General features: G+C 34.3%; 1 protein-coding gene across 2 annotated transcripts in view; it reads right to left on the reverse strand.

Annotated features, from left to right (window-relative positions):
• Positions 1 to 26,702, reverse strand: part of RASEF (RAS and EF-hand domain containing) — a 97,712-nt gene that overhangs the window by 42,779 nt on the left and 28,231 nt on the right. For both annotated transcript variants that reach the window (XM_074280133.1, XM_074280134.1), the window contains exons 2-6: positions 12,020 to 12,166; positions 9,665 to 9,755; positions 4,457 to 4,552; positions 2,813 to 2,890; positions 1,643 to 1,758 (exon numbers count right to left, since the gene is read on the reverse strand). In XM_074280133.1, the coding sequence (XP_074136234.1) occupies positions 1,643 to 1,758; positions 2,813 to 2,890; positions 4,457 to 4,552; positions 9,665 to 9,755; positions 12,020 to 12,166 (528 nt within the window). The remainder of the gene's footprint in view (positions 1 to 1,642; positions 1,759 to 2,812; positions 2,891 to 4,456; positions 4,553 to 9,664; positions 9,756 to 12,019; positions 12,167 to 26,702) is intronic.

The raw sequence follows: 26,702 nt of genomic DNA on the forward strand, positions 1-26,702 counted from the left end.
AGTTTCCTTTTTTTGTGCTAAGTTAATACATCCTGTATCTAACTTGATAGATACAAGGGGAAAAAAACCAAAAATACAAAACACTGAATTTTTCAAAGAAAGTGCTTGACACATTGTTGCTTTGTGGAATGTAACTATCAATATAAACATAGCCTATTTTGTTTTTCTAAATTTGATTCTTCAAAATAATTCTATTGAGACCTTCTTATGTAAAATTTATACCACTGTTAAGTTCAGAATAGAAATAAATTAGCAACTATTTATTGAACTTAACAGTCATCCAGATAGGACATCATGCTACCACTGTTACCACATTTGGCATGGTTATCAGGAACTAAGCAGAAAGAAAGGCAATACTTGGATGGGAAGAACAAGGACATCCTGATCCTTTAGGAAATGGTGTTAGTAACTCAGATGGTGGCATTGTTACTCTTAAAGCAATTTCCATGAATTGTAGGGAAGATGAGCCAATTTATGTGGCATTTGAATATATGCAGCTAATAGCAACTAATTATAGGGTAGAAAGAGAGAAATCACCATGACTTATAAAATTGGAGTTATATATTTACAGTGATGTACATAATAAAATTCATGTAACATATGTGATTTCCAAAAACTGTATGCAAATCCAATTTAGTAAGTTAAATTGTATTTTCTTAGTGAACCACATTACAATTTCAAGGAGAAAACTATCTTCAATTAAACAAAATATTTTTGAGCAGATAGAGATTACATAAAGTATTACATTAGCTGCTGAGGAAAGGAGAAGAAATACAAAGATGATGTCCCTGCCTTCAAAGGAGCTTCAGTTTTAAGTGGCTAATATTTTATTCTATTTCTCAGCTGCTAGTTTATTATTAATCTGCTTTTTTAAAAAGTCAGACATGTTATTACTTACATATCTAGAATTGCTTCTCCTGAATAGGCTGAGGCTGGTGGAGTGCTTAAGCTTGGGAGTTCTAAATTGTAGTGGGCTAAAGGCAATTGGAGGTCCTCTCCAAGTTTAGTACTAAAATGGTAAGCACTGGTTAAGGAGCAAGATTTATACCAGGTTGCCTAAGGAAGGACAAAACTGTCTCAGTTCAAAAACAAAGCAGATCAAGGCTTCTGCCCTGATCTTGAAATGTGATCAAGCTCATGAAAGCCAGGTGTATTTCCAGACAGGGCAAGACATAGCTTCAAAAACAGGAAAAAAAGAAGAAACTCATACAAGCTAAGGGCATAGTTATTTAAAGAGCTCTTTTTGTAAATTTAAGACTATTTTTGATTTTTAAAAAATCGAAAATGACTAGATTCCTCCTTAATTTTTTTCCTGAGACAATTGGGATTAAGTGACTTGCTAAGGGTCAAACAACTAAGAAGCGATAAATAAGTGTTGGAGACCAGATTTAAACTCAGGTCGTCCTGACTTCAGGGCTGGTACTCTATCCACTGCATCATCTAGTTCCCTCCCTTAATTTGTTTTTAAATTAATTCTTTTATATTTTATTTCCTTAAAGGAATGATGTTACAATTCTGTCTAAATAGTCACTTATCAAGTCAGAAAGCAAAATATTTGCAGATATATTTAAACAACCATATAGCAACACTATAGTACATGCTAAATTTTCCCAATTAAAAAAAAATATGTGAAATTCCATACCTTTCTGAATTCAGACTTTGATCAGCATAGTCGCTTTTCAAGGCATCTAATTCACTCTGAAGAAAGGCTATATTTGTTTGTGCTTCTAAGAGATCTTTTTTAACTTTCTGATTTTCCTAAAGTAAAAGAAAAGTTTATTTGTGGCTATGATCTTCAACCAAGGAAAAATGGGGAAAAGACATCTCTGAAGAATCATGCAATACAATAAAGGAATTATGGATGAAGGTCTTTTTTTATGCCCTTGTAAAAATATTTTTCAAAATATGAACTGTGTCATTACATAAATTTCAGACAATACAAACTCAAATGTACTACACAACTCAAATGTTTTAAACTATACAAATGCCAAATTCCTGAAGTGCTTTCTTCATTTCTACTCTCTTTATTGTTCCAGAGTTTTATACACACATATACACATACTCATACTTATAATCATATTGATACTGGTGGAAAGGAACAAAAGGTATGCTTTTTTAAAAATACTCCTTAGTGAAATGAAAATCTGCTTCATAAATTTAAAAATATATATTTAATTTAAAAAATGATCACTACCACTAAATACTCAATTAAATATTTTTAAAATATAACTGTTATATAGACTATCCAATCCTTGGAGATTCTTTAATTATTTATGTTGAATATTATCACAATCAAGTGATTAGGGGTAACATTTTTATGAAAAAGTAAAGCTATTATTAAGCAGATAGGCATCATAGCCTAGGGTGAAGATCTGTCTTTGAAATTAAGAAGACCTAGATTCAAAGCCCACCTGTAATATATATTGATTGGATGATCCTGAGCAAGTTACTTATTAAACCTCTTAATGCTCTAGTCAACTTTTAAAGATGTAACTCACAGAGAAAGTGTCTATCTACAACAATAGATGTTATTTCCTCATGCAAGGATTCCGCATAGCAGGGAAATTACAAATCTGGGCCCCTTTTCCTATGAAGAATTTACTACTTCTCCCTAAAAGTGACTGTGACAAGGGAACCTCCTGACATAAAAAGCACTTTTGTCCATAGGCACCTTGGAGCAATTTTTAAATGAGTGCTGTATGCATTTTCTTTTTAAGGCTGTATTCCTAAAACCATGAATTAACAACAATGTTGTGTTTTAAAAAGGATCATCCCATATGAAATTTTCTTAAACGGGAAAGATAATTCTTACTGTTGACAAGTCATAAATTCTTTTTTTTAATGCAGCCACATCTTCTTTTTGACTTAAGGTCTTTGATTGTTCTTCCAGCTGAAAGAGAAAATAAAATATATCTGTGGATCATGAACTGAGTCGAGGTTGAACTATTTAAGGTTCACAGCTCTGTATACAATGATGTCATTTCAGAATGCAATACCATATAGGTATTTTTGGGGAAAAATTAAGAATTCATGGCTAATAATTGGTGAAATTTTGATTTTTATTCATACACACGTCTACTATAACCAAGGCTTTATGTTATTTAGTTCAGTGATATGAGAAGCTATAGAAACTTGTTGGGGAGAAGAGGAAAGAAGGAAGGGAGGAGAAAGAAAAAAGAAAATAAGGAAGATAGAAAAAAAAATAAGCAGCGGGTGTTAAAGCTTAAGGCAACACTAAGACCATTAGGGAATCCTATACATGTATTTGGTTGTTGTTGTGGTTCAATTTCAGTCATGCCCAACTCTTTGTGACCCTACTTTGGGGGTCTTCTTGACACAAATAAATGGCTTGCCATTTCCTTTTCTAGATCATTTTACAGATGAGGAAACTGAGGCAAATAAGATTAAGTGATTTGCAAAGGGTCACACAGCTAGTTAAGTGTGTCTAAGGCTGAATTTGAACTCATGATGATGAGTCTTTCTGATTCTGCCCACATTTGGTTATACAGATATTAAAAATATTTATGAAGAATATAAATGTATATATACTCACAAAATACATATGTATAGATGTCAGTAGAGAGAAGTTCTACACCTTTTGTATCTCAAGATGAACATACCCTATTTTACACTTGAGGCAGCAAGCAAAGTGACAGTGACCTTCTTGGAGCTAAAACCTGAATTCAAGTGACCTACAGTCTATCTTAGAAAAGCCACTATATCTTTCAGGAACTCAGACAATTCTTTAGTCTTGAAGCTATATCTGTGATGTCCCTGTGCATTTAGGAAAGAGTTTTCTGTACCAGATGAAATCAAGTGTCTAGAACAAAATAAATTTCTTCATTTTTGAGGAATGAGCTATTCTAGAGCAGAAATTATACAATCTGTCAAAGTCTCTACTAGAGAAGGAATTGGCAAACCATTACAGCATCTTTGCTAAGAAAACCCCAAATGGGGTCACAATGAGTCAGACACAACTCAACAACAGCATAAAGTCTCTAAGCTTTATAAACCTCTAGATCACTTCAGCAAAGGACTCCAGATAAGCTACAAATTTAGTCATCTTATGGGTAAAGGTTCCCAAATAAATTATATTGATTTTATATTATATATATATATATATATAAATCATATATATCATATATATCAAATTACTTACCATCTTAGATAGGACAGAGGGAAGAGGAGACAAGGGAGGGAGGGAGAAAGGAAGAAAATTTAGAAAACAATCATCTTTACATGTGGTTTAAAACTACTATTAAAAATAAAGTGGAAAAAAGTGGGAAAAAATCAGTGGATGGGCTTAATAACACACTTTGCCTTTGCCTCATGTTTTAAATTGTTTTTATGCTTGGTTCTACAAAGAGAAGCCTATATTCCCTCCAGGCAGATTCTCCATCACTGAAGAGAGTTAAAGAAAGTAAAGGTTTAAAGCTAGGGAAACGTGACTGCTCACCTTTTTTAACTTTTTGATGGTCACCTGAAGATCTCCTACTTCTGCTTCATACTGACGTTTGAGATCATTTAGTGCCTCTTCAGCTTTTCGTTTTTCCTGAAAGAAAAGGCATTTCATTATAAAATCAAATGCCTATTCACCCAACAAACAAAGGGGCTTATGTTAGATGCTGGGCAACATAAAAAGCTTAGATAATAATAGCTAGCATTTGCAAAACATTAGGGTTTGTAAAAAACAATGAATGCATTATCTCATTTGAACCTGCTGTAAGATAGCATCCATTACTATTCTAGTATCCACTACAAATTTTACAGATGAGAAAACAGAGGCAGAGAAAAGATAAGTAACTTTCCTAATAATTGTCTGAGGAGAGATTTAAGTCTTTCTGATTCAATGTTCTTCACTATTTCTTACAATTCACTGCTTCAATAAGATATAATCACTGTCCTCATGCAACTTATAGTCTAATAGAAGACAAACACCTCACTACTAAAACATGACAACATTTTGGTTAAACAGGTACAAAATGAACTACTATGTGAAGTCTAAAGGGAAGCTAAGTAGTATAATGGATAGTGTGTTCAGCCTGGAGTCAGAAAGACTCCTCTTCATGAATTCAAAAATGGTAACCCTAGACAATCACTTAACCCTCTTTGCCTCAGTTTCCTCATCTGTAAAATGAACTGGAGAAGGAAATTGAAAATCATCCCAGCATCTATGCCAAGAAAACCTGAAATGGGTTCACAAAGAGTTGGACTTGACTGAAAAATAAATGAACAACAACGAGGTCCCCCACAGCTCCACATCTATAATATGATTGTCCCTAAGATATTTACATTCTTATCTTCTCTGATGGTTATAAAGATTTTCCTCCCTAGGACACTCCTTAAATTGGAGAAGAACAAAAGGGCCATTATGGCTTGAGTCATCAATTGTCTACATGACATTCCAGATTCAGAAAGCAAAGATAGCCTCTTGAAGAAAAAAAAAAATTCCAATACCCAGGTTCTCCTGATTCTAATTACTTCAGTTATGTTTATTAAAAGAAAAGCATCTTGCAAATGAGGCAGAGAGGGTCACACAGTCCTTAGCTGAGCTACAAATAATGAACCACAGTGGAATCCTAAAGAAAGCTATGTAATCACCTTCTTTGCAGGAGTGACATAGTTACATTCAAACAAAATTATGTATCCCAATAGCCAGCACCTATCACCATGATAGCAAATCACTCTGAAGCCAAGTTGCTCTGACAAAGGCACTGTGTTACCATGAGCAATACAGCAGGGGAAGACATTTTTAAGAAATGTTAAACCCCAGTTGTTCTCAAATCAGAATTGTGGAACATGTCAGTTCAATGCAGGAGGAGTTGAATGTGAAGGTCAGGTTTGACAGACAAGAAGTGTGAACAAGTGAACCTAAATTACAGCAAAGGGGGAAAAAAGGCTGATGATGTGCAAGGTTTTAAAGGACTCTCAAAATGAAAAGAAGTGAAATGTCAAGCAAGAAGGCAGCAAAGGAAGTGAGGGAAATTTGTGCACATCTAAGTAAAGTTGGTAAATTATATTTCAAAATCTCTTGAGGCACCCATTAAATAAAAAGCTATGACTTTGGAGAGCAATGAGCCATAACTTCAGGCCATGTAACTATGGAGTCCCCAGCACCCATCCCCTCTGACAAAACCTGGAAGTATTCTCCATATATTTTTCATTTACTTAATTCTAGTGTTTTTCCTGAGTCCTAATAGTATGCTGATGGCTAGAGATAGAAAAGAAGTTCATGCTTTACTGAAATTTACTCTTTATCTGATTTTCAAATTTGTCTGCCAGGGTAGAACCAGATGGTATGGTGTATAAAGACTTGGAATCAAGCAAACTCCAGTTTAAACTGGCCTCTTCAGACATTTTCATATATAAGTGATTCTGAGACAAGGACTTAACTTCTCTTCCTCAGTTTCCTCAAATGTCAAATGAGGACAATAATAATAACACCTTCCACCAAGTTATGAGTTGTGAGTAAGAGATGAAATAATATTTGTAAAGTAACTTAGCACAAATGCCCATGGTAGGTGCTTAATAAATGCTTCTTTCCTTACTTCCTTTGTGACTCTGGGCAAATCACTTAATTTCTGCCTTCCTCAGTTTTCTCATTTATAAAACAATGATAATAATGACGTCTTTCTTCCAAGGTTGCTGTGAGTATGAAATAATAAATTATTTGTGAAGTACTTTGAGAATCGTAAAGCAGTGTTATTGTTTATGGTTACTATTAATGTTGTTGTTAGTTCTCCAAAGCATTCTGTCAAAAGATCCTTTAGCTGCCCTCATTTCCCTCCTTTCTCTTTTTGTAACTTGTATAAACACAAATACTTGCATTTACTAATTAGTAAAAAAAAAATTCCTTCCACATTTCCCCAAGTCACAGCAATTATGTGTATTTTATATCTAAAACAAAAAGGGACCTCAGATCTTTCAGTCCAACACCCTCAATTTTACAGGTGGTGGAACTGAATCTCAGGTTTATTTAAATGACTTCCTCATTATCAAATAGGCAGTACTCCCAGTGGCAAGTTTTGAACTTGCATCTTCTGACACCAGAGTCCATACCATACTGTTTCCTTCCAAATAATATAATCAGGTTTTAAGAAAAAAATAAATAAGGAAAATCTTGAAAATTTAGCAAATTGTCTCTGCTTCTCACTTTTTATTCTATTAAATAAAAGCAGGCCTTAATAAAAATGCAGAGGGTCATTGAGAATTTTTTTTCCCTTGAGCCAGGTACCTCAATTGTGATTCCATTCTTGAGAGAGAACACTGACTCTTTAGTTACAGGATCTGAGTTCAAATTCTGGGCAGCTTTGGCAATCAAGTTTCCTCAGTCAGTCTCAGTTTTCTCTTTTCTTTTTCTTTCTTTTCTTTTCTCTGTCTCTATCTCTGTCTATTTTTTCTCTGTGCCTCTGTATGTATGTCTCCCTCTGTCCCTATCTGAGTGTGTATCTCTCTGTCTCTCTGCCTCTCTGTCTCTCTATTTCTGTGTCTGTCTTTCTCTCTTTCTCTGTTTCTATCTCTCTCTCTCTCTCTCTCTCTCTCTCTCTCTCTCTCTCTCTCTCTCTCTCTCTCTTTTTCTCTCTCTCTCTTTCTCTTTCTCTCTGACTCTGTCTATCTGCCTAGGTCTGTCTCTCTGACTCTCTCTCCATATGTGTGTCAATATGTGTTTGACACAAGCAAGGATTATTAACTTTTTCTGTGTCACAGACCCCTTTGGGAATCTGGCAAAGCTCATGATCCCTTCTCACCAACTTTTTTTTAAACTTAAAAATTAAATTCATAATTGAAATCTTCTTTCAAAAGCAACATTAAAAGGTGAGAGTAAAAAGTTCCATAGGGTGAATTACTCCATTTAACATTTAAGTATCCTTTCATGGAAAGTGCTTAGTGCTTTTTTCAGTCATGTCTAACTCTTCCTGACTACACTTGGGTTTTCTTGGCAGAAATATTGAAGCAATTTTGTCATTTCTTTCTCCAACTTTTTAAAGACGAGGAAACTAAGGGAAGGAAGAATAAGGATTCATCCAGATTCTCTATCCACTGCACCATCTGGTAGTCAGATTCCTTAGTACAAAGAATCATCATTATTATGATATTTTTCTGAATAATGAACTTCTATAAAGCTCTTTATTATTTGAATTTTTACATTCCTTCATCTGATTCTCAAAGTAGACTTGAGGCAGGGTATGTGCTTAATCATCTTTACAAATGAAGAAATGGAAGTTAACTGTCTCTGCTCACCCAGGGTCTCACCTGGGACATGTTTGTGCTGGGATTCAAATTACAATCTCATAATTAACACTAAGGACAAGAAGAAGCTTCATAACTCTAAATTTTTAACTATCATACCAAAAAAAATAATGTATCAATCCCATTGGAAGGATTTCCTATAAACTATGCTAATTCTTGCTTTTCCCTACTCCATAATCACCATTAATTTAACACACTTGGGCTACAGTAGCTGCATAAAGAAAATAGAAAGCTGAACTTGAAACAATCTGCAAGATGAAGACAATAGTATCTGCTTCCAGATAGCTGCCATGAAGATCAAATGCAATAAATAATATGCCTAAAGTACCCGATAAACTTTAAAGTGCTAGAGAAATATCAAGAATTTTATTATGATCTCCCATTTCTCCTGGTTTATTTTTAACCTATCAAGACATATTGAAAATTAAAAGAAAGTCCAAACTTCTACTTTTAAAAGAAAGTCTATTTTTCAGTTGATGTTTTATGTAATCATCTATAAAATAAGCATGTTAATAAAGGGCAATATAACCTAAGAATAATAAAATGATTTTTCATTTGTATAACATTGATAGAACATTGGTCTTAGAATCAGAAGGAACCAATTTCAAATCCTGCTTCTGTCACTTACTCTGAAGCAAGTCACTTTGTTCCTCTGCATTCTAGAGCAGAGTGAAACTAAGGTATGCTAAGTAATGACTTCACCAAATCTCTTTAATAAACCAGTATCTTAAAGAGGCTTCCTCATTTCAAACGCAGAGTTTGGATCACTCAGCCATAGCTACTTAATACATCACACATTTCACTGGGCATAAAAAAATGAAAATATATTTCAAATAATTCATAAGGAGCAAATTATCCTGATCTATCCAAATGTATTTCCTTTTAGCTAGATAGAGGCAAACTAAAGGTTTTAAATGAGATGGGGATAACTATCAGCATGACAGAACCTAAATCTCTTAAGTGCTGTGCTCACCAAGGTTAAGTATTTTACAGGGAATCACAGAATGCTCTTCCAAACATCAGTGCAATAGTCCCAAAGTAGATAATCTCCATAAAACTAAGACAATAAAAACCAATTATACTATTTCCCTCCAGAAACATTTTATTTTCTTTGTCCCCAAGGCAAAATCAGGACCGGGTTTCATCTTCCTTGCTGCTTACCCAGAGAAAACAGCAACAGTAGGAGTCCTAAAGTCTAGGGGTAAGTGTATTGTGAAACAAATAGTCAGTGGGGATACTGGGCACCTGTAATCAGCCATTAATTTCAATACTGACTTCTAAAGGTGTATAATGCATTGTTATCCACTATCAGAAATCTAAGAACAAAATGCTAAGTTCTAACATTACAGGAGGCAGTGAGGGAAGTTGTCTTCTGCATTTACAGTTGGAGGAGAAGGTAAGGCTATACACTTACATCTTTCCTTGTTTTATGTTCTGTGGCTTGGATCCTCTGGTCCATCTCTTCTTCTAGCTCACTCAACTGGATGGATGCTTTGTCCTGGGCTCTGAAAATTTTAAAGGGCACACCCTCTGATTCACCTTTGTTATTTGAAAATACAATAATGAGAGAGAATTTTTTCATTTCCTTCACACACACACATACACACCCACACACACACATACCCCACATACACGCACATTTTGAACTCTAACCCTTCTTTAGAAATATTTCACCAGATAAATACCAAACCACTGATGCTGGCAGTTAATTTTTACAATATTTGCTTCTTTAAATTATGTCACCACCAAAACCACCAATTGTGAAAAGCTCACATTTCATTGGCACTAAGATTTACAAGCATTTCTCTTCATAATTAGCCTCTGATGCAAAAAGGTATTGTTATTCTCATTTAACAAAGGACAAACTGATGCCTGAAGGGATGAAGTGATATGTTCAGTGTCACAAAGCTCATAAGCATTTCATCTGGGATTCACACTCCAACTCTAGCAAGTTTGCTAAGGGGACACTGAACAGTAAAGGTTAAATACATAGCACCAACTATGTGCCAGTCTCCATGCCAAGTGTTTTACAAATATTATCTCATTTGATCCTGACAGCAACCCTAGAAAGTAGATGCTGTTAGTATTTGGGTTTTACAATTTAAGAAAGTGGAGAAAGCAGAGTTTAACTGACTTTTGTCCAGGGTCACACAATTAGTCTGGAGTTGAATCCAGATCTTACTAATTCCAAACCCAGAGATCTAACTCAGGTTTTTCTGATTCCATACCCAGTGTTCTATCCACTGAGCCACTGAGCTGCCTCTGTCTAATACAGAGTAGGCATTTAATAAACACTTACTGACTAACTACAACATTTCTAACAAGTGGTCATCCAATGTGTAAAACTCCAGGAAGGGCTATCTTCAAAGGCCACACAATTTCTTCCTAGAATCTCCCAGTTAAACTATCTGTCTAAACATCTATTTTTAAATTTTAGCATCATCCATCTTTAGATAAAGGACTAATAGATTAGATGCAGGTCAAAGCATAGTATTTCTCATTTTATTTTTTTCATGTTTTTTTTTTCAGCCTGTATTTTCTTTCACAACATGACTAATACAGAAATGTTTTGCATGATTGGAAATGTATCTTATATGAAATGTGTTACTGTCACAGGAAGGGGAAAGAAGAAAGAAGGAGAAAATTTGCAAATCAAAATTTTAAAAATAATGTTAAAATTGTTTTTACATGTAATTGGAAAAAATATTTTTTAAAAAAAAATTAGTTTTAGCATCTATATTAATTGTAATTCAAAGCTATTTTTTCAAAGAATTGTGATTGTCAGTCATCTGCTTCTAATTTCCTTATCAGAACCACTTTCCTTAAAGTTTATAAAGAGGCCAGAATCTTATTCTTTCTCCACAGTTTGAAAAAAGTCAATGGATTTTGAAGACCATTCATTTCTTCATAAGAACATTATGCTTTCAAAATCATTATCGATCCTCACAACAACTGCATGAATTATGTAGGAAAGATATTAATCAACTAATCAATAAGCATTTATTAAATATCTATTACTTTCCTGGCATTGAGCTAGGATTCATTTCACAGATGAGGAAACAGGAAGTAAAAGCATTTCCCAATCTTGTAATTAATAAGCAACAAAATGCAGATGACGAAATTGCAAAGGGGAATTCCTTTCATTAATATTCCACTAACAAAGTTTGCTTTAATAATTCAGAAATTAAAATTTTTTGAATAAAAGCAAGTGACATGTATTGAAATTTTAACTATTTTAGAGAGGCAGAAGTTATGGGTTCCACAGACCCCAGTGGGAGGAAAAGTGGGCCTTAATATTTTTTCAGGTGATCAATAAAGTGAAAATTATTTTCACAATAATGCCAAGATATTTTCATTTCTAACATGGTAAATATTAACAGAAATAAATCACATAAACAAAAAACTTTCTGGGGTCTTTCATGAGTTAAGACTACAAGGGAAGTCTTGAAATTACAAAGTGTAAAAATTGCTGGCATAGAAAATGGACAGCCAACTTGGGGATCAGAAAGACTTGAGTATAAATCTCACATATAACAGACATATACAGACTGTGTGACCCTAGGCAAGTCACCAAGATCCCTTAACCAAGAAGTTCTCTAAGACTTAAGTGATAAAGCAATTGCAAATATAAATTGGGTGAAAGGGTTTCCTGGTGTTGCTTAAACCAATGAAATTTGAGGGAATATATAGACATATAAATATATACATATATAAGTGCATATTATGTGTTTATATATACATACATCATACATATAATTTTTCCCACTACCTTTTCACTGCGATAGCCAGGTTTTCTATCTCAGTGCTCTGAAGTCTGATCTCTCGGATAAAGTTCTTGATAACATGTTCATAAGGTTGAATTAATCTTGGCTCCAAAATGTTGATGTTCTGATACAGAATGCTAACTTGTTCTTTTCTGCCAAAGGAAAAAAAAGAAAAAATTGAGCGCCCATTTGCAAAACAATTTACCAAAAAAGGAAACAAAGCATAAAAGTAGCAATGAAAGTGGCATGTGAAAGAGTAAAAGCATCTATAATAGAGAAAATAGGAAATATGGTCCAGGGGGAGGGAAGACCTAATTCTGGATAGTTTCCCTATTTGGACAGAGGTATTTACAGGGAAAGAATAAGATAGAACCAATGAATGTTTTCTTAATGGATTATACATATACATACATATGAGCAGAGCTAATAGTTTTCACCTTTTTCCACATTTTTTTAATTCGTTAGCATATTATTTCATTTTTCTATCTAGTACATCTATTACTGGACTGCTTACTTGCTCAAAAAATGAATCCATTTTTCTTTCTTTGATCCCTTATAGGAAACCAATCTTGATATTGTTTAACAACATTAACTTATGATTCTACTTCCTACACTTCCTAAAATAAAAGATATTTTGTCATGGGAGGGGAAGGAGAAATTAATTTTCCAGAAAAAAATTAACAATTTTGGGGCCTAAAATAAAATTCACATTCAAATAACAGTTACTTATCATAGAATTTCGAGCTGGATTTAGATTAGCATAACCATTTCACCTTGAAGAGGTAGAAAATGAAAGTAACAAAAGAGAAATAATTTCTAATAAAGAAGAAGAGGAATAGAGGAAAATAGAAGAGGAAAAATAGAGGAGGAGAGATAAGGAAGAAAAAGGCAAGAGGAGGAGGGAGAAGGAAAGAAAAGAGGAAGGAGGAAAGAATAAGTAGGATAAGAAAGGAGAAAAGAGGAGGAGAGGAAGAGGGAAAGAGACAAGGAAAGAGAAGGGGAAGGAAAAAAGGAGAGAAAGGGGGGAAAGAGAAGAGGGAAAAGGAAAAAAGAGAAGGGAATTTTTTAAATGATAATTTAAGAAAATATTTGTAAAGCACTTCAAAAATTTTAAGTTAAAGCAGTATGAAATGACAATTGTGATTTTTTTTTTTTTTTTTTTTTTTTTTTTTTTTTTTGCTGAGACAATTGGGGTTAAGTAACTTGCCCAGGGGTCACACAGATAGGACGCGTTAAGTGTCTGAAGGCAGATTTGAACTCAGGTCCTCCTAACTTTAGGGCTGGTGCTCTGTCCATCTATATCTGCACCAACTAGCTGTCCACTGTGATTTTTTTAAAATAAAAATTTGTCATATCTTATAAGGTATTTTTTTCAATGACACAGATGCTGTGCCCAGCCCTGAAGGCCTTTATTTTCTATGACTTACAGAGACAGACTTCTTGCCCTTTGTCGTAATCTCTCTTATAAACTTTCAAGTTCTCCACTCCTGACATCTATCACTTTTTAATAATATTTCAAAACACTAGATCCTGTCCACTAGCATCAAAATGATGGTCCAAACTTCTTTCTGCATTCATTTGGTGCCACATAATCATTAAGTCTGTGCCATGCTATCTGGCAGACTATACAGAACACAATAATTTATGAGATGTGGTTAATTGCTCCAGTCTTATGATGATTTCTACCTGGTTAATTTTCTAACTCCTATAACATTTTCTCCCGCATGAATTACTCTAGGTTAGTGAGACTGCATTTCACAGGTTCTGAGCAAACAGTAAATTAGAAATCAAACCAACAGTTCAGTTTCTGCTACATTCCAAGCATTGTAAGACATTTGAGATATAACCAATGTATTTCCTCATACACTTTATATTTAGTAAGAAGTTAAAGAATTCTAAAATAAGAGAAATATAGGACCCATCAAAAACTACCACTTCATTCATGAATTGGCATGTTCCTCTATTGATACATAGGATATTCCACAAGGCTTAATACCACAATATAACTTTTTGGACACTCTATCTGTGAGCGGGATTAAGTCCAGGAATATTTGTACATATTTGTTTGCTGGTTGGTTCCTCCATTAGACTGAAGTTCCATGAGGATGAGACTTTATTTTGCCAGTTTTTGTATCTCGAACACATTGTGTTTATTCAGTTATGTCCAACTTTTCGTGACTTTTTGAACTACAGCACAACAATACTGTCCATGGGGTTTTCTTGGTAAAATGATTTGCCATTTTCTTCTTCAGCATATTGTGGCAAATAGAATTAAGAGATTAAGTGACTTGCCCATGATTACATGGTAAGTGTCTAAGGTCACATTTGAATTCAGGTCTTCCTGATGATCCACTGGGCTACTTAGCTGCCTCTGCCTGGCACATAGGAGATGATGTATATAGCAGATGATACATGTCTCTATCTCTGTGTGCATGTATGGTTGTATATACATATACACATAAACACACATACATATTAGACTCCATTGGGCTGGCCACATTGTTTAAAAGACTATTTCATGGAGAATTCTCACAGGGCAAGATCTCACAGAAAAGGCAATATAAGGATACTCGAAATCTCTCTTATAAACTTTAGAATTGATTTCTAAATCAATTTATTTTTTACATTGGCATAGGACTGCCCATCAGAGTGGGGTGCTGTGCTCTTTGAGCAAAGCAGAATTGAATCAGAAGAAATGTGAAATGTTCAGAGTTATAGAAGCTGCCCCAAAGGGCCATAGGGACTATTTATGCCCAACGTAGCAGAGCACTCTGAGTTTGCCTTGGTCTAATCAGCCACAGTCAGACATACTGTAACTCGACTCTAACAATAGTGATGTCATTTTGGTCTTTTTCAAGAACTAAGGAGAACAACAGTAATGGTCTTTTCTCTCTTCTCTAAGTTTTAATGTTTTCTGGGAGCAGATCTCTCGGGGAGCTTCTGGAGGCAGCCTTAGTTTCAGTTCAGTTCAATAATCCCAAATGCAGCCAGGAATTAAAGTCCAATCCTTTATTGTCTCTTCCAAAATCTTATCTCCTTCACTTGGGGCTCAGCTAGTTTTCTGGAGGTCTTCCTCTCTCCTTGGTTCCCAAGAGCTTTTGCTGCTAGTCCTTTGTCTCTGCCAACTTCAGCCTCTCATCTTCCCAATGTCTCCAGCCAGCTCAAAGGTGGAGGGGGGAATGAATCTTGACTCTGAATCTCCCAAAGTCCACACACCAATCATTATGTCACAAGGAAACCATTATTTGTTGTAGGATTAAATCAATGCTAAATTAGATTTAACCATTGTCTCCTCAATTCCACTCAGTACCTTGCTTCAAGTCCTGGCCCATAACATCTCCTTGTAGGATCAGATCAATCATATTGAACCATGCTAAATTAGATAATTATTGTCTCTATTCATTCCAGTGACTTAGTACCTTGTAAGAATCCTAACAAACAAACAAACAACCAGATGAGAATTGAAATCATCTTTTCAATTTAAGACAGTTTAAGAGCAGAAGTTTTGAACTTGTAGCCAGTGGACTTTAAAATTCTATCTGAAGCTAGATTAAAATTTAGTTGGGAAATGTTTAACAAAATGAAAAAATATAATGCAACATACATGTTAACTTGAGATTTTCTAAAAAAATATTCAGTCTACCAAGATCTGTTTCTTTTTGCCTTTAGCATCACTAATCTAGAGGCCCAGAGTTATAGAACCAGCATATATAATGGGCAATATTTGAACCTATGTCTTCCTGGTTTCAATATCTATTCTCTAGGTAGGCTGCCTCCATGATATACAGGGTACTTTCTTATATTCTAGCAGATTTTATGAAGTTGAAAAGGCTTAGAGCATCATTGTGTCTCCCATCAAAAGCTAAACTTAAATTCAAAATTTGGCTATTGAGTGATGAATATTTTGTAGCCCCAGTTTCTAAGCTCACATTCTGAAGCCTAGAATAATTTCAATCAAAATCAGAACCTACACTTAAATTAGTTATCTTCCAATTTATTGAATTACAAACCAACATTGAGAATAAGGAAAAATTCTGATCTAAGAACGCAGCTTGAATGCCTCCCTGCCCCACTCTCTGTCTCTTCTCTCTTTCTCTCTTCTCTCTCTCTCTCTCCCTCCCTCCCTCCTTCCCCCCTCCCTCCCTCCCTCCTTCCCTCCTCTCTCTCTCTCTCTCTCTCTCTCTCTCTCTCTCTCTCTCTCTCTCTCTCTCACACACACACACACACACACACACACACACACACACACATACACACACAAACGTTTACATACAAAAGATAATCCCCAAGGGAAATATCATAGGATCATTTAGGAGTCACAAATTAACAGATTTAAAGCTGAGAGGAGCCTAGTGACCACCTAGTCAAACCTTTTCAGACAAGTTAAATGACTTGATTAAGTGTCAGAGGAAGAATCTGAACTCAAGTATATTCCTGACTTCAAATCTAAGCACTATCCACTGGACCAAAAGATGATAGACCTGGAGACAGGGAATTCTGAGATAAGGAAATTCCCTCTAAATATATTTCTACAATTGTAGCTTAATCTGGATATTCATAGGTAATTTCATGGCTGTGAATAAGACTTATTATTATTCAATCACTTTCAGTCCTGTCTCACTGTTCCGGACCCATTTGGAGTTTTCATAGCTAAGAGACTGGAAGAATTCACCATTTTCTTTTCTAGCTCTTAGTATAGATGAGGAAACTGAGGCAAACAGGATTTAAATGACTTGTCCAGGATCACATAATGAGTAAGTGTTTCAGGTCAGATTTGAATTCACTTCTTGACTTCAGGTCTAGCTCATTATCTATCCACTGTACAACTTAGCTGCCTCTAAATAAGGTTCAATCAGTTTCAATTAATCAGTTCCCCTCTTTCTTCATCCAGCAATAGACCAAGATCTCCCCAGATCCCTGTTCTCCAATTCCCTTCTCATTGCTCAGATATCAACTTCAAACTCTATTTCTTCTCCTACAATCAAGCAGAACATGATAATTCAAGATTCCCTTGATACTAAAATGTTGAGGATAAATAGGTAGAAAAAATCTGGCATTTTTTTTAAAGATCCATCAGTTTGCATTAAATCACAAATGAAGTGCACAGACCAAAAAGGAAATTAATTAAGGATGGCCCCAGGGTGTCCACATGGCTATAAACTCTGGCCAGTTTCCCCATCTATAGAACCAACTTAAATTTGCCTGGGGCTAATCACCAAATCAACTGAACTGCACAAAGCATTTAAAAAAAAAATAATTGGCTGAGGCAAATAATATCTTCAGGGCTACTTAACATAGGGAGCTCAAGCCCTTCCTATGAACTCTATTGCTCTTAGTAAAATACTAAGAATTAAAAATTATTGTCACCAATACAAAAAATATTTATAAATAGCAAAAACAAATAAACAACAAACAACAACAACCCACATTCGTAGACTATCCTGAATTTCAAAACGCATTATCATTGCTTTGTTATTTATCCCTTATTTAATACCAACAATGTGCTGAACTTAGAAAGCTATCTGCCAATGCTGTCCACTCAGATAACACGACAAAAATCCTGCTTCCAAGTATATGAAGGACCATCATCTGGAAGTAGTAGATTTGCTCTATTTGGAGCTAGAGAGCAGAATCAAGAGGCAAGGGGTAAAAAGCAACAAAAGAAGACATATTTGGGGCTTTATGTCAAGGAAACACTTCTTAACAGTTATGATGACTGGGTTACTTGGAGAGATGAGAGGTTCCCTCTTATTAGTGATCTTTGAGCAGAGGCTGAATAAGCACTAGTCAGTATAGGGATTCCTTTTCTATCTGGGTTGATCACAGAGCCCACTTCCAACTCTCAAACTCTGTTCAAAAAAAAAAAAAAAAAAAAAAAAAGAACAAGAAGAAATCCATTACTATTCAACTGACTGAAGGAATAATAGCTAATAGTTATCTCAAGAGCAATAAAATAGACAAAGGAGATCATAGTAATGATATAAATTTAAGGGAAAAGGGAAAATCCATTTGCTTTTTGTTCCTTTACTATGCAATTTAGAAATTATATTTTATTGTTTGTTGATAGCAACTTAGGAACACAAATAGCATAATTCTGAATTTATGGTATATTTTTCAACTCCCTTTACTCAAAGCAAAAGAAAAGAAACACACCATTCACAAGATCTAGAAACACAAATACAGAACCTGCTCTTGTTCTTACTTTCTCAGGAAGATTGTAATCTGGGTTCCACAGGTTCTACTACATGTCTCTTCATCTACTGACTTGCTCACTTATGGAAGAAATGAGTGGAGGAATTTATTTTTTTTTAATTATAGTTTTTATTTAACCAGATATATGCATGGGTAATTTTACAGCATTGACAATTGCCAAAACTTTTGTTCCAATTTTTCCCCTCCTTCCCCCGCCCCAGATGGTAGGTTGACCAGTACATGTTAAATATGTTAAAGTATAAATTGAATACAATATATGTATATATGTCCAAACAGTTATTTTGTTGTAGAAAAAGAATTGGACTTTGAAACAGTGTACAATTAGCCTATGAATGAAATAAAAAATTCAGGTGGACAAAAATAGAGGGATTGGGAATATGTAGTCGTTCATAGTCATCTCCCAGAGTTCTTTTGCTGAGTGTAACTGGTTCAGGTCATTACTGCTCTATTGGAATTGATTTGGTTCATCTCATTGTTGAAGAGAGCCATGTCCATCAGAATTGATCATCATATAGTATTGTTGTTGAAGAATACAATGATCTCCTGGTCCTGCTCATTTCACTCAGCATCAGTTCATGTAAGTCTCTCCAGGCCTTTCTGAAATCATCCTGTTGGTCATTTCTTACAGAATAATAATATTCCATAATATTCATATACCACAATTTATTCAGCCATTCTCCAATTGATGAACATCCACTCAGTTTCCAGTTTCTAGCCACTACAAAAAAGGCTGCCACAAACATTCTTGTACATACAGGCCCCTTTCCCTTCTTTAAGCTCTCTTTGGGATATAAGCTGAGTCAAAGGGTATGCACAGTTTCATAACTTTTTGAGCGTAGTTCCAAATTGCTCTCTAGAATGGCTGAATGTATGCACAATTCCACCAACAATGTGTCAGTGTACCTGTTTTCCCACACCCCCTCCAACATTGTGCATTATTTTTTCCTGTAATCTTAGCCAATCTGACAGGTGTGTAGTGGTATCTCAGAGTTGTCTTAATTTGCATTTCTCTGATTAATAATGACTTGGAGGATCTTTTCATATGGATAGAAATAGTTTCAATTTCTTCAGAGAATTGTCTGTTCATATCCTTTGACCATTTATCAATTGGAGAATGGCTTGATTTATTAGAGTCAATTTTCTATATATTTTGGAAATGAGACCTTTATCAAAACCTTTGACTGTAAAAATGTTTTCCCAGTTTATTTTTTCCCTTCTAATCTTATCTGCATTCGTTTTGTTTGAACAAAAACTTTTCAATTTGATATAATCAAAGTTTTCTATTTTGTGATCAGTAATGATCTCTAGTTCATCTTTGGACATAAAGACATTCCTCTTCCACGTCTGAAAGGCTTAGAACACTAACAACTTAACACACTAGCAATCATTCCCATAATAACCTTTCCAAATAACCCATGTACTACAGAAGCTGCAACAAAATATTTCCTCACACAAATCACTGCCTCTATAATAATAATATTCGCTATCCTATGTTCCTCTAATTTATTTGTAATCTCATTCTTTATGCCTAGGTGATGAACCCATTTTGATCTGATCTTGGTATACAGTGTTAAGTGTGGGTCAATGCCTAGTTTCTGACATATTAATTTCCAATTTTCCCAGCAGTTTTTGTCAAACATTGAGTTCTTATCCCAAAAGCTGGGGTCTTTGGGTTTGTCAAACACTAGATTATTAAAGTTATTGATTATTTTGTCCTTTGAATCTAACCTATTCCACTGATCAACTAGTCTATTTCTTAGACAATACTAAATGGTTTTGGCAACCGCTGCTTTATAATATAATTTTAGATCTGCTACAGCTAGGCCACCTTCATTTGATTTTTTTCCATTAATTCCCTTGAAATTCTTGACCTTTTGTTTTTCCATATGAACTTTGTTGTTTTTTCTAGGTCATTAAAATAGTTTTTTTGGGGAGTCTGATTGGTATAGCACTAAATAAATAGATTAGTTTAGGTAGAATTGTCATTTTTATTATATTTGCTCGCCCTATCCAAGAGCATTTAAAATTTTTCCAATTGGTCAGATCAAACTTAATTTGTGTGGAAAGTGTTTTGTAATTTTGCTTATATAGTTTCTGATTTTCCCTTGGCAGAAAGATCCCTAAATATTTTATACTATCGATAGTTACTTTAAATGGAATTTCTCTTTGTAATTCTGTTGGATTTTGTTAGTGATATATAAGAATGCTGATAATTTATGTGGATTTATTTTGTATCCTGTAACTTTGCTAAAGGTGTGGATTATTTCTAATAGCTTTTTAGTAGAATCTCTGGGGTTTTCTAAGTATACCATAATATCATGAGTAGGGGAATTTAGACTGAAATTGAGGACGCCTGATTCCAATATAACATGCTGTCCTGGGAAGATTATTCTTCTCCTTATTAAAGGATTTTCAAGTTTAGGAAACATTCACTACTAGATTTCCTTTAAAAAATCTATTACCTTGGTGCAATCAAATAAAATTTGAATTACAAAAATTGAGGGATAAAAAACTCTTGTGTAAAATGAATCACCTCAATATTGGCTTTTCTCAGTTATTTTATAGTTTGCCTTCTTGATTCATTCATGAAACAAATGATGGAATAACTATTTGAGTGAACCTGAAGTCCATTTTAACTCCATGGAGCACTATAGAAATTTGAAGACCTTAGATTAGAAGTTTAAGAAATATGCCTAAGATTCATATGTTCTGCCTATAAAAGTAGCTGTTCATCCCTTCCATATCCTCCCAACAGCATAAACTTAAAAACCAAGATACTGTGGAATGAATAGTGGGTCAGGAGACCAGATTTACAGTCTCAGCTAGACTACACCCAATCTATGTTACTTTCTACCAGTCACTGAGATAATTAGTAGATTAGTAGGCAGAGTCAGAATTATGAAAGTCTGAGTTTAAATCTTGCCTCAAACACTTATTTACTGGTGACCTTTGGCAAGTAACATTCGCTGCCCCAGCCTCAATTTACTCATCCATAAAATGAGGATAACAATAACATCCCATGACTATTGTTAAGATTAAGTGAGATATGTTATCTATAAATAATGGCACTATTTTCTGCATCTCATTTTCCTAATCTTTAGAAAGAATTTTAGAATATACAACCTCTAAGACTTTTCCTGTTCTGAATTATGTAATTTCTTTGATAACTTAATGTGGGCAGGGAGAAGGGAGAAAAAGAGAGAATGCAAACAGAAGAATTATTTTTGTTCCATTTCCAAGAATGTTATAGTTACTAATTTCTCTTCATGGTGTTTGTTTGGGGCTTTTTTCCTGATATCAAAGATTAAACAAATAGACACCAACACAACAACTGTATATACTGCTCTCTTTCTGTCTGTGCCCAATATAATTAAGTTCACATCAGAGTTAGAGGAATACATGCCAGCCAAACTGATTGACCAAATAGGACACTTCATTATTTCTCAGTGCCCTGCCCTTGCTTCTTAATGACTAGACAACAAATATCCTTCTATCCTTTTGAAGGTCTAGTACAGCATACCTGGTCTGATATAAGATCAAGTCTCATAAGGTCAAACAGACAAGTCACCAAGACTATTTTTCCTTTATTAAGTAAGATACTGTTCACTTGGAAGAGTGACCTAAATTTGGACCTAAAACACATTTTTCATTGATTTTGCTCATTAGTTTCCAAACTTGTGAAATATCTTGTCTACGCTAGAAAACGCTACAATTTAGGCAAAATTTGTTAAGTATTCAATGGATTTCATATGTGAGTTCACATACACACTCACATGTGGACAGTGAATTGCTGACTTTTATTAGTTGAGTTTCTTATACCAGGTGTTCCCTACACTAATGAAATCATAGACCATAGACATTATCCCTACCTCCAAAAAAGAAAAGAAAGAAAGAGAAAAATCAATCCAAGTTCCTGTAAATTCAAACCAATAGTATGAGATTTCCTTATCAATAATCAGTGGAGATTATTGGTTACCACATGATCTTTAGAGTTTGAAGAAGTTAAAATGTAAATCATGTCAACCAGGTGACACAATGGATAGAGTGTTAAGCTTGGAGTCAGGATGAACTGAGTTCAAATCCAACTTCAGACACTTATTAGGCATATGACTCTAAGCAAGTCACTTACCACAGTCTCCCTTATTTTCTCATTTGCAAACTGACAGGAGAAAGAAATGGCACAACACTCCATCATTGCCAAGAAAACCCCAGATGGGATCATAGAGATACAACTGAAATGACTCATTCATAATAAATGTGGCATTTAACTGACTTGTATAATTATATTGTCATTAACAGACTATATAATTTGACTTACACAACACATGTTAATATTGTGTCCCCAAAATGTATTCCTAACTTAAATGTTTTAATGGAATAAAAACAACTTAAAATAGCTTTTACAACATTTCCTAAACTGTGCTACTAAGAACCTTGAGGTTTCAACTATGTGAATAAACAATAGAGTTTTCATTGCTGAGAAAAACTGAGTAACAGTGTTTCACTGTGTTCTTGAGCATGTTTTCTTGCCCTAAATATAACATACGTTCCTTTAATAACCCAATGCCCATTTCATCAAAGCTATGTGGATAGAACTCTAGACATGGATTCTGAAAGGCCTGAATTTGAATCTGATTCTAAGGGATAGCTAAGTGGAGTGTAGATAGAGTCCTGGGCTTGGAGTCAGGGAGACCTGAGTTCAAATTTGACCTCAGACACTTACCAGCTATGTGACCCTAGGCAAGTCACTTAACCTTGTCTTCCTTAGTTTCTGCATCTGTAAAATAAGCTGGAGAAAGAAATGTCAAACCACTCCACTATCTTTGACAAGAAAACCCCAAATGGAGTCACAAAGATTCAGACATGACTGAACAAAAACAATAACAAATTAATTCTTATATATGAGCATCTATTTCAGAAAAAAAGTAGTTAAATTCTACCAGAAAAAGAAAAAAAAAACAACTTGATAACAACCTCTACACTAATTCTACATGAGTTTAAATATTAAATGACCTTAAGACAGCAATACAAGGCATAAAGAAAAATGTTGAAAAGAGTGATTGAAAAGGATGAGAAGAAATGAAAGAAGACAAAGGTTTGCAGACTTATCCCACCTACATGGGTAAATGAGTATGAAGCGTCTACATATACTTTCTTCTTCTTCTTCTTCTTTTTGACTTGCCCAGGGTCACACAGCTAGTGTTAAGTGTCTGAGACCAGATTTGAACTCGGGTCCTCCTGAATTCAGGGCTGGTGCTCTATCCACTGCGCCACTTAGCTGCCCCCCTATATATACTTTCTTTAAGAAGAATGGTAAGGCACTAGACAGAGTAATCACTGAATAATACTCAGGGAAGAAAAAAGAAATTGATTTGATTCTAACAGGAAACAAAGATTTATGAATCATTGCAAAAACAACAGTTTGTCCAACCTAAGGATAAAGAACAAAAATGAACTGACATCATGAAAATTGATATACTTGATATATCTTAGCAAGCTGTTAATGGGCCAAACTGAGAACTGTGTAAATGAATACACATTGAAAGAGATTAGCACAGTTTCTTAAGAACGTTTTACCACAGCAGACCAGTTGCCAAGAAGAGGAAAGAAGACTAGCAATTTCCTTCGTCAGCAAACTCTTGGTCTGCTTGATAAGCAAAGGGATGTAGCAGGAATCTAAATGTATTTGTATAACATTTTAAAGGAATATGGTAAGATATAAGCAGCATTACTTCAAAAAGAGCAAGAAGCAATATGGAGGAAATCAAGTTTGCAGAAAGCTTTATTTAAGAGTCATTTAAGTCAGCATCCTGATATCATTTAAGGATAAAACTGAAAAGAAAAACAGAAGAAAAACAAACCAAAAAAGATCTCTCAAGATTTCTTTAAGATATATTTTCTTTATCAATGTCAATAGATTTGTATTCTAATATTATAGTTCCAATTTTCAGAAAAGAAGATAAAAATAAAATTTAAAACAAAATTAAGAAGAACAATTGGACTAAATAAAATATACACAGAGGAAATTCATGCTGGACATGACAAAATTCCAAAGGCACTGAAAGATCAATTCTCAAACAATCCAAGAGGAAAGAATGCTAAATGTTTGAAAAGGTTGGAAATCATAGGCTAATATCAACAAAAGGCAAATAAAAACTAATAACACCATGCACTTATGTTCCCCATGAAAATATTTTAAGAATAATTTATACACATATCAAAGACTTCCACAAAATCATCTTCCAATGATACATTATGGTATAGAGGTGACTCTAAGGTCACAAAATCTATATCAAGGAATCTGTTTTCTAAAAGTTCTACCATGCTACAAATATTTTCAGGTATGGTTCTACTCATACAACAAGTCTATTTTCTGATCACCTAATCAAGCTATGTATCCCCCCTTGGGAGATGACCAATAGTTAGCCATTTAATAGTTATTTCCTTGACTGTGCCAATCTATCAAAAATATACAAAATGCTCCTCATTTTTATGTGACCATCCCCTTTTACTTTTTTTGTGATGGTGGCAAAATGAGAAGAAGAACATAGATGATATAAGAATCACAGATTTTTAGGCTACTGAATTAAATTATTGGTGCTGGGGGCAGCTAGGTGGCAAAGTGGATAGAGCACCAGCCTTGAATTCAGGAGGACCCGAGTTCAAATCTGGCCTCAGACACTTAACACGTCCTAGCTGTGTGATCCTCGGCAAGTCACTTAACCCAATTGCCTTAGAAAAAAAAAATCAAAGAGTAATGTTGAAAAGATATAGTACATAATCAAAAAAAAAAGTTATTTAAGTATTTAAATAAATAATGACAATCAAACAGAAGTAATATCAATAATCTTAATTCAATAATATTGATGATATAATTGTATAATAATTTCACAAAGTTTCACAATATATTAACTGCTAAAGCAAAGCAAACAAGTAAATCCAGAAAATGACAGCATCAATAAATTTTTGACCTATTTGCCTAAGACTATATCAATTTAAAAATCTTATTTTCAAAATATTACAAAGCTGGATGATAAGACAATTATGTGCAGTGTTGTCTCACAAAGAAGAGAACAGAAAAGTAAAATCAGTTAAATGAAAGTCTGGTGAGATAGCCAACTAAGCAAAGTCATCCAAAGGACATTTAAGGACAAAATTGGAAAGAGAACAACATGCAGAAGAGGAACTTATTACATTTGAAGTGTACACAGTCCAGGAAAATGCTTAGAAGGGAATCAGAAATTACACTGAAAAGAGGAAAAGCAGATAAAGTGTAACAAGAGTATGTAGATCCATAAAGATTACAACTGTATCATCATTCAGGGATCAATATCCAAGGTATGCCACCATGTGAGGGGAAGCAGATTTTATTGATGAAAAAAAATACAGTCCATCAATAACTACTGGCCTATAATATGATAGAAAAGAAAAATTATAAATGGTGGGGATGTGGGAAAACTGAGACACTAATGTACAGTTGGTGGAGTTGTAAAATAATCCAACCATTTTGGAGAACATTTTGGAACTATGCTCAAAGGGCTCTAAAACTGTTCAAAAGCACTACTAGCTCTATATCCCAAAGAGTTTTTTTTTTTTTTTTTTAAGTGAGGTAGGAGAAGGACAAAATTTATTTGCACAAAAATGTTTATAGCAACTCTTTTGTAGTGGCTAAGAATTAGAACTTTAGAGTATTACAAATACCCTCTCGTCTTTATAAAATCTTTATTAGTTATCTATATATTCATTAATGTCAATCACCAACAATATCAACCACCAATGAAGACATCAATGAGGATTAAGTGAATTTTTTCCAAGTGATATTAAACAACAAATCACAATGTTACCATTTCACAATTAAAGCAGATCAGATTTTTGTAGTCTCAAAACTGAATGAAAGGAACAGAGCATATAAGAGCCTTCTTATGTTAGATGACAGTAAAAATTATTTATTCAGCAGAATAAAATAAAGCCTTAAAAAGTAACTCTTCCAGAAGGATATGTCTCTTGCATATCAAAGTCATATGAGATAGTTTGAAAGATATAATAATAGACATAATTGCTTGATGATCTTCCAGTTATTAATAATATTTTAAATATACACTTGCCTAGGGTGCTTGCCACTGCCAGAGCAGAGTTCAAAAGAGGGAGTTCTCTATATATGGTTAAGTTCTCCATATGTCAAGGTCAACAAAGTTTGGCCCACCATGGCTATAATGTGTTGCTTCCTATTATACTGATCACATAATTACTCAAAAGATGTTAGCCTAACTTTTTGTATAGGAAATACCTATTATTTACAGATTGTGATAGGCTGGATAAGGACCTTATAGAACTGGTCCATTCATTTGTATGTTTTTAGACAGGCATTACAAAAATCTGGTCTGCCCAACTTGGTAATTGTAAAATGGTAAAATTATGATCCATTATTGAACATCACTTGCAAAGACAATAAGCTTGAAAAAAAATTAAAGAGTT

The sequence above is a fragment of the Sminthopsis crassicaudata genome, chromosome 1 (assembly GCF_048593235.1).
Source record: "Sminthopsis crassicaudata isolate SCR6 chromosome 1, ASM4859323v1, whole genome shotgun sequence".
Taxonomy (NCBI): domain Eukaryota; kingdom Metazoa; phylum Chordata; class Mammalia; order Dasyuromorphia; family Dasyuridae; genus Sminthopsis; species Sminthopsis crassicaudata.